This window comes from Pristiophorus japonicus, chromosome 3 (assembly GCF_044704955.1).
Source record: "Pristiophorus japonicus isolate sPriJap1 chromosome 3, sPriJap1.hap1, whole genome shotgun sequence".
Lineage (NCBI taxonomy): Eukaryota > Metazoa > Chordata > Chondrichthyes > Pristiophoridae > Pristiophorus > Pristiophorus japonicus.
The window spans coordinates 217,348,767-217,360,884 of record NC_091979.1 but is presented as its reverse complement, the minus strand read 5'-3'; the positions used below and the strand labels follow the sequence as shown (position 1 = coordinate 217,360,884).

The 12,118-nt window shown below is 45.2% G+C and overlaps 1 protein-coding gene across 1 annotated transcript in view; it reads right to left on the bottom strand.

The window, feature by feature from the left end:
- Positions 1 to 1,442: 1,442 nt before the first annotated feature.
- Positions 1,443 to 12,118, bottom strand: part of LOC139260109 (endoribonuclease YbeY-like) — a 30,623-nt gene continuing 19,947 nt past the window's right edge. Inside the window, exons 3-4 of the mRNA XM_070876282.1 lie at positions 8,493 to 8,561; positions 1,443 to 1,662 (exon numbers count right to left, since the gene is read on the bottom strand). Of these exons, the coding sequence (XP_070732383.1) occupies positions 1,576 to 1,662; positions 8,493 to 8,561 (156 nt within the window). The 3' untranslated portion in view covers positions 1,443 to 1,575. The remainder of the gene's footprint in view (positions 1,663 to 8,492; positions 8,562 to 12,118) is intronic.

Genomic DNA, 12,118 nt, shown 5'->3' with positions numbered 1-12,118 from the left:
TCCATTATAGGCCAAATTCGGACAAATAAATGGCTGGTAACAGCTAATTTTTGTCTCCCTATTTGCTCTAAAGCTCTGAACTCTCCATTCCTCCTCCCAAAGCAGCCACACCACACCCACACACAACTTCAGTCCCTCTCTGTCTGTCTCCTCTTCTGCGCATGTCATGATGACCCTTGACCTCCTGAATCGCGGGAATCGAGCGTTGCCATGCCGTTGCTAAGGATGGCGACACTTTACGGCAGAAGGTCAGAGACATTTAACGCTACCACCCATTTCATATCGCTCGCAGTAACACCCAATTTCAAAAATGGAGACTAGGGGCTTTGAGAATGCGCAAAAAGCCGGTGATCTGAAAACTCATTTTTACCACCCATGCCGGAAATACCGCACCTTTTTGGGCGATCTGCACAAAAATGTAAAATCTAACCCTAGATGTTTATTCACTGTTGTTTAATTGTGGTAGTAGGTATGGCAATCTTGAAGTTGCATGACAGTATATATATGTTTTTTTCAAATTGCAAATATTTTATAGCTCTTAAAGGAGCCATTACTAAACAAATTGGGAACAAAATCTCTTCACCTTTGAAAGGTGCTGTATATTTTTGATTTATTTCTGACTGGAGTTTCAGGGTACTCTTGACCCAACTGCCTCCCTTCAAAGCAGCAGCTTTAGAAGTTGGCCTATTACATCTATCCCTGGACAAGTAATCCAGAAAATGGGAGTTCAAATCCCACTGTGGCAGTTTCAGAATTTGAATTCAGATTTTGGAAATCTGCAAATAAAAAGCTGGCATCATGAAGCTGTCGGATTGTCATACAAACCCAACTGGTTCACAGATGTCCTTTAGGGAAGGAAACCTGCGTCTTTACCTGGTTTGGCTGATATGCGATTCCAGTCCCACACCAACATGGTTGCCCTCTGAATTGGCCCAGCAAGCCACTCAGTTGTATCAAACCACTACAATGCAGTGGTTCAAGAAAACCCACCACCAGCTTCTCAGAGCAACTAGGGATGGGCAAAAATGCAGCTTTGCTAGCAACATCCACTTCCTGAGAACAAGTAATAAAAACTGAAGCATTTGTCTGGGATAAAGGGGTTAGGTTGCAGTGGTGTGGGATCACCTAGCCTCCGTCTGGATAGCCCACCTGCATACAAAACCAGTTATACTAGGTAACAGGTATGCTTGTTTGGAATTACCGAAACAGCAAGTATGACGTGCTGCTTGTTTAAACTAGGGCATAATTGAAACAAATAATTTTCGGAAAGCACTAAATGGGCAATCTCAGTTACCGAGGCGAGGATGGCTGATGTGGAGAATGGAAATTTGTAACAGTAGTACATTAGAGACATCAGTCCATGTTATACCTTGACACTGGGTGCCTGGAGTCGAAAGTGGCTCATTTTCCTTACCTTGAACACGAGGCTAATGCAAAGAAAGTTCCGAAAATGTTTCCGACTTTATTGATACTGTACAATTAAATGATCTTCACAGCCCAAAGAAATATTGCCTTTACTCTGTAAAGGAACAAGTCAAAGAAATGATTCTCAGTGGCTCTCAGCCACATCTGCACTCAGAAGTTGTTCTGTGTTAGTGGCTGCAGGCTGGCCCCAGTGAGTCTATTAAACAACTGGAGGGTATTGGACTCTCTCTCGAACATCTGAGGAAGAGACAAAGTTGGAGAGAATCATAACACAGCACAATCTCTTGATTCACACACAGGTAAGTAATGGGTGATGTTAGAAGAGATTTCAGAGTTTAGCTCTCTGTCAGTTTGGCTCAGTTGGCAGCATTCTTGCCTAATTCAAAAAGTTGTCGATTCAAGGACTTGAACACACAAATCTAGGCTGTCACTTTAATGCAGTTTGGAAGGAGTGCTGCATTACTGGGGGTTCATCTTTCGGTTGATAAACCATGGATGTAAAAGACACATGCACTATTCAAAAACTGTCAATATTGATTCCCCAACCAAAACAGATTATTTATTTCATTGCTGTTTGTGGGACCTTGCTGTGCACAACTGGCTGCTAGTTTTGCCAAACAAAAAAAACAGCGAATACACTTCAAACTAAATCTTTGATTGTGAAGCACTGAGGACGTGAAAGATGCTATGTAAATGCAAGTTTATTCTTCCTTTTCATAAAACACAGGATTAGGCACCATGGTGGCTCAAGCACAATTGCTTTTTTCTCTGTTGGATGTATGCATCCTACATGAAATGAGTTTGGGCAGTCTGAACCAGCTCAGAGAGCACAGGACCACAGATCAAAACTGGCAAATTTTACTCAGAGGCCAACATGGATGGCTACTGTGGAACAGCATTGACACACAGGTGCAACAAGTTGGGGCTAGGGTACGTTGTTATCATTCAAATTCTGGTACACGGATGTGAAATGCACTGATCTGTTGGTTGTATTGCCTTGAGGCTTTGCAGGGTAGCAGTAACCACCACACTTAGGAACAAAAAACCCCGTTGTCATGGATGGCCACAGTCATTTGTAAGATAATTTTCCAGGTTTCTAAACAGATGTGCACAATGATAAGATCCGTGGAGCAAAGACATTCTCACATGACTGATCATTCTTGCTGCGATGTAATGGTGCCAAGACAACAGAATTCCAATTGAGTTTTTGAGTGAGCTGTACCTTACTGATCCATGGTACGTCCCAACACAAGACTTCACTTGCTTAGTGGGAAGTTCCCACCTTGAAATTTCCACTCAACAAGTTCGGAAGCTCAACTGTGTCTTGTTGTAGAGGGGCGGGGAAAGGGGCAGTGAAAGTGCAGTGAGTGCAGGCCAACTGCTTCACCAGATCGAAAAAGGGGTGTAAACGTCATCAGTTCCTCTCTTGCAGATCCCAGTTGCAGAAGGGTATTAAAAGGCCTGGAAGTGGGTCCTTTGCTCATCTTCACATCAGAATATAGGAAATAGATAGAATAGCTCCCCCTAATGACTAAATACATCATGACGTTTTCAGGATCGTTCCCCATCTGCTGATCTTGGCTAAAGGGAATCAAGGGTAGGGGAGAAGAAAAGACTAGAAGTAGCTTCAACTTTTTACAATATCCAAAAGTTATGGAGGGGCAAAATAAAAGTATCATGCATCTTATTTTAAGCATGAAAGTGTCCTGGTTATCGTAGTCTTGCCACATTGTCAAATATTCGCAGCCCTGGCTCCCCCTTGAGCGTGTCACAGGAGAGTGCCAGCAGTTGGCGGAGCAGTACTCCACATCTCACATTCAGCAGAGGGGTAATGAGGTAGGAGGGAGGGGGAAGAAAGTTAGGACAATTTAGGATAAAAAGGTAAGAGATTTACCAGTATGTTACCAGGGATGAGAGAATTTAGTTATGTGGAGAGACTAGAGAAGCTGGGATTGTTCTATTTAGGGTAGAGAAAGTTAAGGGGAGATTTGATAGAAGCGTTCAAAATTATGAGGGGTTCTGGTAGAGTAGATAGGGAGGAACCGTTTCCACTAGCAAGAGGGTCGGTAACTCGAGGACAGATTTAATTACCAAAAAATCCAGGGGGAAAAATGATAATTGTTTATGCAGCGAGTTGTTATGATCTGGAATGCACTACTTGAAAGGATAACAGAAGCAAATAAGATATTAAGGAGCCAAAATTGCCCCTTCCCTTAAAGCCTCTTAATACCGGAAAGCGGCAGCCACACTGCGGAGTGCAATGGCAGCCGACTTTTCGTGTAATGGCCGCCATTATCAAAATTCCGCTCCTGCGGTATCCTGGTGGTGATCTGCTCCCCCCACCCCCACCACTCTGCTGCTGCTGATCCGTGCTAAGTTCGCACCGCTGATGTTCCTCTCCCCGACGGCGAAATTCCACCGGGCGATGCCAAAACTTGCCTTTTCCTGGCGGTGCAGTGAGGCTGTGGCCTTCTGCAATGGCGGTGCTGGCCTGGCCGAAACTCTCCCTGGTGGCCCAGTGGATCAAACTTTAGAAATCGTGCAGGCTCTTCCCTTTAAGGGAAGGGGAGAGCCGTGGTGATGGGATGCCGTGATGACATAATCAGCGATACGCTGATGACTGTCAGCGGCAGTCACTACACTCCTCCCAACTTCCGCCCCTCTGGTGTAGTCACCGCCCCACTTCGGCCCCCAATATGAGCGACTTCCGGTCCGCCTGGAAAAAAAAACAAAGAGCGGAATTTCGCACAAGAGGCCGCCTCAACCACCGCGGCGGTGAAAACACTTGAAACAGGTTGCATGCGCCCTGTTTTGGACGGAGGGCAATTTTGGCCCCTAACTTTCAAAAGGGAATATACTTGAAAAGAAGATATTTGCAGAGCTATGGGGAAAGAACAGAGGAGTGCGACTAATTGGATAGCTCTTTCAAAGAGCTGGTACAGACACGATGGACTGAATAGCCTCCTGTGCTGTATGATTCTATGACAACTGAGGGTAATTGTTTTTTTAGATCCTGACAAGTGCACAATTTTCCAAGATCTGTACAAAAATGACTGGGAATCAATGAATCAATGTTCTAGTGCATTTGCAAATTGCAAACTTTGCAAAGTTTGACGATTTAAGAAATGTACTCCAAAAATATTACACCTACCCCAAGCTTTCATTTTAAAACAAAGCCACTGGAAAAATTTAGTTTGTACACAGCACATTAAAGGAGCATCACAGTGGGCATTATCCCTGTATCCTGGGCTTACTTCTTGTGTTAAGTGCAAGATATAAGATAAGAAATAGGAGCAGGACTACGCCATTTGGCCCCTCGAGCCTGTTCCGCCATTCAATAAGATCATGACTGATCTGATCATGGACTCAGCTCCACTTCCCTGCCTGCTCCCCATAACCCTTTACTCCCTTATCACTCAAAAATCTGTCTATCTCTGTCTTAAATATATTCAATGACCCAGCACCCATAGCTCTCTGGGGCAGAGAATTCCATAGATTTATAACCCTCAGAGAAGAAATTTCTCCTCATCTAAGTTTTAAATGGGCGGCCCCTTATTGTGTGGCCTCACCAATACTTTGTAAAGTTGTAGCAGGACCTCTCTGCTTTCATACTCCACCCCCCTTGCAATAAAGGCCAAGATTCCATTTGCTTTCCTGATTACTTGCTGTATCTGCATACTAACTTTTTGTCTTTCTTGCACAAGGACCCCCAGGTCTCTCTGTACTGCAGCATTTTGCAATTTTTCTCCAGTTAAATTATAATTTGCTTTTCTATTATTTCTGCCAAAGTGGATAACCTCACATTTTCCCACATTATACTCCATCTGCCAAATTTTTGCCCACTCACTTAGCCTGTCTATATCCCTTTGCAGATGTTTTTGTGTCCTCATGATGATACCTTATGATGATAGATTGAGTAGACTGGGTCTTTACTCGTTGGAGTTCAGGAGGATGAGGGGTGATCTTTTCGAAACATTTAAAATAATGAAAGGGATAGACAAGATAGAGGCAGAGAGGTTGTTTCCACTGGTCGGGGAGACTAGAACTAGGGGGCACAGCCTCAAAATACAGGGGAGCCAATTTAAAACCGAGTTGAGAAGGAATTTCTTCTCCCAGAGGGTTGTGAATCTGTGGAATTCTCTACCCAAGGAAGCAGTTGAGGCCAGCTCATTGAACGTATTCAAGTCACAGATAGATAGATTTTTAACCAATAAGGAAATTAAGGGTTACGGGGAGCGGGCGGGTAAGTGGAGCTGAGTCCACGGCCAGATCGGCCATGATCTTGTTAAATGGCGGAGCAGGCTCGAGGGGCTAGATGGCCTACTCCTGTTCCTAATTCTTATGTTCTCCTCACAATTTGCTTTCCCACCCATCTTTGTATCATCAGAAAACTTGGCTACATTACACTCGGTCCCTTCATCCAAGTCATTAATACAGATTGTAAATAGTTGAGGACCCAACACCGATCCCTGTGGCACCCCACTAGTCACTGTTTGCCAACCGGAAAATGACCCGTTTATTCTGACTCTCTGTTTTCTGTTAGTTAGCCAATCCTCTATCCATGTTAATATATTACCCCCAACCCCGTGAGCTTTTACCTTGTGCAGTAACCTCTTATGTGGCACCTTATCGAACTGTAGTAATATTTTATTTTTCCAATGGCACTATGAGAGACAGAAGCTCTTGCATTTTTGACTATTCTCTGATCCTGTCTATAAATTCAACACTGCTTCAGGATGTGTGAGAAGCTTAAGATCATCCAGCACAAAGCAGTTTGTGCTTGATTGGTGCCCCTGCCAGTGGACTCAGTATTCAGTTCCTCCACCACTGGCGCACTGTGGCTACAGTGCATACTATCCACAGGATGCACTACATCAACTTCTCCAAGCTTACTTTCCAATCATCTCCCAGCTCTGCAATCTCCAGTAAAAAGGACAAGAGCAGCAATGTCATAGGAACACCACCTCAAATCCACACACCCCCCTGACTTGGACATATATTGCTGTTCCTTCACTGTTGCTGGATCTAAAGCCTGTAATTTCCTACCTAACACCATTGTGGACCGCAACAGTACGAACAGAAAGCCAAGCACTACTTTCTCATGAAAACTAGGGATGGGCAATTAATGTGCCAGCGTTGCTCACATTCCAAGAACAAATTTTAAAAAGGTAAAATGCAATGATTCGTTGGTTGGGGAATCTACCCATTTTAAATCAATAATGTGCAGTCTGCTATTTGGCTTTTTTTCTTTTTCCAATTTTCTCCCCATCTCTCTTGAAGGCGCTGATATACTGGGGTGCAGTTACTTGCATCTCGCCCACTAGACATGTCACATTCTTGAGTTTTTACACTCAATATTATCCTTGAGTTCACTTTCACCTGCCACAGCTACTAGGTGTTAGCCTTGGCTCAATGGTAGCACTCTGTCCACCTCTTGGGCAGTACCCCATCTGAACTTTCCTCCATTATTCCTGCTAACATGCAAACATCCCATCCTACCCACACTTGTTCCAACATGCATCTGCATCATCCTGAAATCAAGGCTCTTCACAACATCATCTACTCCAATTTAGGTCAAATCTTATCTGGTGAAACGAGAAGGGTGCAGCAAATACAGAGCATTGAAAACAAATATCTCCCGTTCATCGGAGAATATCTCCCTCATTGAAATTGAGCAGAAGGTGGTAGCCTCATTCTCCAGTCGGTAGTTTTGGTGGCCATGTTCTGCTTCCCATTTTGATCAGTATTAGGACAAAGGCCATCCAGCTGGTGTCAGCTAAAAATGTCTGAGAGCAAAGTTGGGCAATGAAGTGGTTCATAACATAGCATAACAACTTGTATTTACATAGCACTTTTAATGTAGTGAAACATCCCAAGGCGCTTCACAGGCGTATTATGCTTAAAAATTTGACACCGAGCCGCATAAATAGAATTTAGCACAGGTGACCAAGGTCAAAGAGTTATGTTTTAAGGAGCATCTTCAAGGAGGAAAGAGAGGTAGAGAGACGGAGAGGTTTAGGCAGGGAGTTCCAGAGCTTGGGGCCTAGGCAAGAGAAGGCACAATTTGCCCAATGATACTAGCCAGTGAAAAAGGCACCAATAAGACAAACCAGACCACGCCAATTTACCATCATTGACTGACTTCCGAAAGAACCAATGTTCAATTGCTTTGCTCTTATCACTCATCCCAAGGCATTTCCATTCTGATCAGTGTTGAGGAACACTGCCAGGATTGGGAAGCATCAAGAACACAAGAGCTTCTGACTTTCAAGGTATAATGAACAAAGCTCACAAAAAACAGAGAGAAGCTTTCTAAGTTGTGCGTAATGATAGACATAGGTAACAGAGTAGACCATTCAGCCCTTCGAGTCTGTTCCACCATTTAGTTAGATCAAGGATGATCTGCATCTCAGCTCTATTTACCTGCCTTTGCTCCATATTCCCCGATACCTTTACCAATCTCGGTCCTGAACATTTTAATTGACCCAGCATCGACAGCCTTTTCAGACAGAGTTCCAGATTCCCACTACCCTTTGAGTGAAAAAGTGCTTCCTGATTTCACTCCTAAATGGTCTAGCTCTAATTGTAAGATTGTGTCATCTTGTTCTGGAATTTCCAACTAAAGCAGAAATGTTGAGATTTCATTCGCCAATTTAAAGCAAACACACCCGATATTAGTATTGAATGTTCCTTAGACCCACAGAAAAGGATTCATTGTAAAAGATGTATAATACAATGGAACCTACATTATCCGCCACAATGAATGGAATATGACCCTATCCAATAGCTAATGAAAATGAACAGTGGATTGTTCCTATATGTATGGCACAATATTACTCCAAGGACAGGTCTAAAGAGTACAAGTAACATTCAATGTAACCTTCCCTCAGGCTGTGAAGTTGATTTTGGTGAAATGATAGCAGATTGATGTTAGCCAGTTGTGCAGTGAGGTGATGTCTCGCATAGGGCTTTTGTTCCATGCGAATTCCAGCAGATGATCAGAATGGCACTAAATTGGAGTATGGATGATTAAGTGAGGTCTCATTGCACAGAGAGTACGATCGTACCTGCTTCCACTCAGTTTCTGTGCTGTGCCGATAGCCCAACAGATGGCAGATTCCATGTAATGTGGTAACCTGCACAAAAGTAACAGACAATCAAAGCAGGGTAGTTACTTATTAGAATCATCTTTTCGCAGAGAACACTCATCAAACAGTTGGATTCAAATCTATAACTTAGGACTTTTTCTTCTTAAGATTTCAATAATGTTAAAAAAGTTTTCTACCCGTCCAGACTCAGTTGCTAAAGAGGGTTGCTCTGGCTCTTTGCGTCTCAGAACTTTAAAGACAGCACCTCAGGTTGATAAGGCTGTAAAAAGGCGAACAGAACTCTAGGTTTTAACACAAGAGATACAGAATATAGAAGCCAAGAGGTAATGATGGGCCTACATAAAACCTTATTAAGATCTATTATAGTCCATGTGTAGTACTGGGCTCCATGCTATAGGAAGGATATTGATAGCGTACAACAGATTCACTAGGATGCTTGTTAAGGGGAAATACACATACAAAAAAAGACTTAAAGGATTGTTTTTTTTCATTAGAAAGCAGATGATGGATAATAAAGTAGATGTGTATAAAATGTGAAAGGATACAACAGGGTAGAAAGAAAAACGGAGTGACTATTTGTATGAACACTTCCTTCTCTTCCTTCTGCGTCTGCGTCCTCCCGCCCAAAACCGGAAGTGGGGCCCTGAACCAGATATGGGGCCCCGCAATTGATCACGTTGTCCGAGCCAGCCGCTGAGCCTCCAACCGAGCCAGGGAGAGAAACGGCGGGGAGAGAGGGGCGGGGGATACACACATGGGATGGGGGGGCGGAGGGGCGGAGAGAAGAGAGACACACCGGGGGAAGAGAGACACATGGGGGGGAGGAGGAGGAGAGACCCGGGGTCAGTGGGTGGGGGAGGAAAGACCTGAGCGGGGGATGGGGGGAGGACGAGGAGGAGAGACCTGGGCGGGCGGGCAGGGGGGGGGGGAAGGAGGAGAGACCCGGGCGGGGGGAGAGGAGAGACCCGGGTGGGGGGAGGGGAGGAGAGACCCATGCAGGGTAGGGAGAGATGGGGAAGGAGAGAGACCCCGGGGAGGAGACACCGGGGGAAGGAGCGACACAGGGTGGGGGGAAGGGGAGAGAGAGAGGTATGTGGGGGGGGTGGGGGGGAGGAGGAAGAAAGACACACCGGGGGAAGGGGGAAGAGAGACACACATACGGGTGGTGGAAGAAGAGAGACCCGGGGGGGGGGGGGGGTGAGGGGCGAGAGGGGGCCAGCGGGGAGAGAGGGACAGCGGGGAGAGAGAGAGACTCAGGAGGAAGAGACACACATGGAGGGGGAGGAGAGACCTAGGCGGTGGGGGGGGCGGGGGGAAGAGACACACAGGGGGAGAGAGAGAGAGAGAGAGAGACACGGGGAGAGGGGGAAAGAGAGACATGTGAGGGGGAAGAGAAACACACCGGGGGGGGGGGGGGTGGAGGGGGCAGGAGAAGAGAGACACGGGGGGGCGGGGAGTTAGGGAACTCGGGGAAGACGGATCACATTTCTTGAAAAGCTCGTTGCGTCAGGGACATCGTTGGAGTGGATGAAATCCAGAAGTCACGACAATGTCACTATTCATTTCATACCCAATAAACCTGTCAACAATCTGTGACCCACACAATGCCCCATCTATGGCGGGTGAGGTAAGGTCATGCACTCGCGCTAGGGTAAGGGACTTCGACTGGGGGAGGCAGCACTTGCCAGGGGTAAGGGAATTCAGCTGGAAATGGTGGCTTTTGCTGGGTTGTTCGAGATCTATCCTCTCTGGCTTCTGAAGTCAGAATGGATCGAATTGCAATTTGCAAAGTCAGTCAGAACTTGGGCTGGGCAGTTCCAGTTACACATTCCAGAGAAACGTCAGGGTGTGACTTATCCTCCAAGGGTACCAATCAGCAATAGGTCATGTGATAAGAGAGACAATAAGATACACGGCGGCCATTTTATTAGTACAAATAAACACGTCAATAGAACAAGGCTGTTTCTAGTAGAAACAAGATTAAATAGAAGACATTTTAAATAGAGGGCAGGAGAAATTTCTTCAGAGTTGCGAGCTGTGGAATTCACTTCCAAGGTTGTTTTCTTTCTTTCTCTCTCTCTTTATTTCTCTCTTTCTCTTTCTTTCTCTCGCTCTCTTTTTCCTTTTCTCTCTGTCTATCTCTCTCTTTCTCTCTCCCTCTCTATCTATCTCTCTCTTTCTCTCTCCCTCTCTCTATCTCTCTCCCTCTCTATCTCTCTCTCCCTCTCCCTCTCTATCTATCTCTCTCTCTCCCTCTCTATCTCTCTCCCTCTCTATCTATCTCTCTCTTTCTTTCTCTCTCCCACTTTCTTTATCTGTCTCTCTCTCTCTCTCTCTCTTTTTCTTTCGGTGTGGCCCTTACGGCTAAAGGGATCAAGGGGTATGGAGAGAAAGCAGGAATGGGGTACTGAAGTTGCATGATCAGCCATGATCATTTTGAATGGTGGTGCAGGCTCGAAGGGCCGAATGGCCTACTCCTGCACCTATTTTCTATATTTGTATGTTTCTATGTTTTGCAGGGATTGCCAACATACAAGATTATTATTATTTTTTAAATTCATTCACTGGATGTGGGTGTCGCTGGCAAGGCCAGCATTTATTGCCCATCCCGAGCTGCCGCAGTCTGTGTGGTGAAGGTACTCGCACAGTGCTGTTAGGGAGGGAGTTCCAGGATTTTGACCCAGCGACGATGAAAGAACGGCGATACATTTCCAAGTCAGGATGCTGCAGCCTTGCAGGAGAACGTGGAAATGGTGGTGTTCCCATGCACCTAAGAACATAAGAAATAGGAGCAGGAGTAGGCCATACGGCCCCTCGAGCCTGCTCCGCCATTTAATACGATCATGGCTGATCCGATCATGGACTCAGGTCCACTTCCCTGACCTCTCCCCATAACCCCTTATCGGTTACGAAACTGTCTATCTCTGTCTTAAATTTATTCAATGACCCAGCTTCCATAGCTGTCTGAGGCAGCAAATTCCACAGATTTACAATCCTCTGAGAGAAGAAATTCTTCTCATCTCAGTTTTAAATAGGCAGCCCCTTATTCTAAGATTATGCCACCTAGTTCTAGTCTCTCCTATCAGTGGAAACATCCTCTCTGCATCCACCTTGTCAAGCTCCCTCAGACTCATACGTTTCGATAAGATCACCTCATTCTTCTGAATTCCAATGCGTAGAGGCCCAACCTACTCAATTTTTCCTCATAAGTCAACCCCCTCATCTCCGGAATCAACCTATTGAACCTTCTCTGAATTGCCTCCAAAGCAAGTATATCCTTTCTTAAATATGGAAACCAAAACTGCACGCAGTATTCCAGGTGTGGCCTCACCAATACCCTGTATATCTGTAGCAAGATTTCCCTGCTTTTATACTCCATCCCCTTTGCAATAAAGGCCTTCCATTTGCCTTCCTGATCACTTGCTGTACCTGCACACTATCCTTTTGTGTTTCATGCACAAGTACCCCAGGTCCCGCTCTACGGCAGCACTGCAATTTTTCTCCATTTAAATATTAACTTGCTCTTCGATTTTTTTTTCTGCCAAAAAAAAAAATCACACTTTCCAACATTATACTCCATCTGC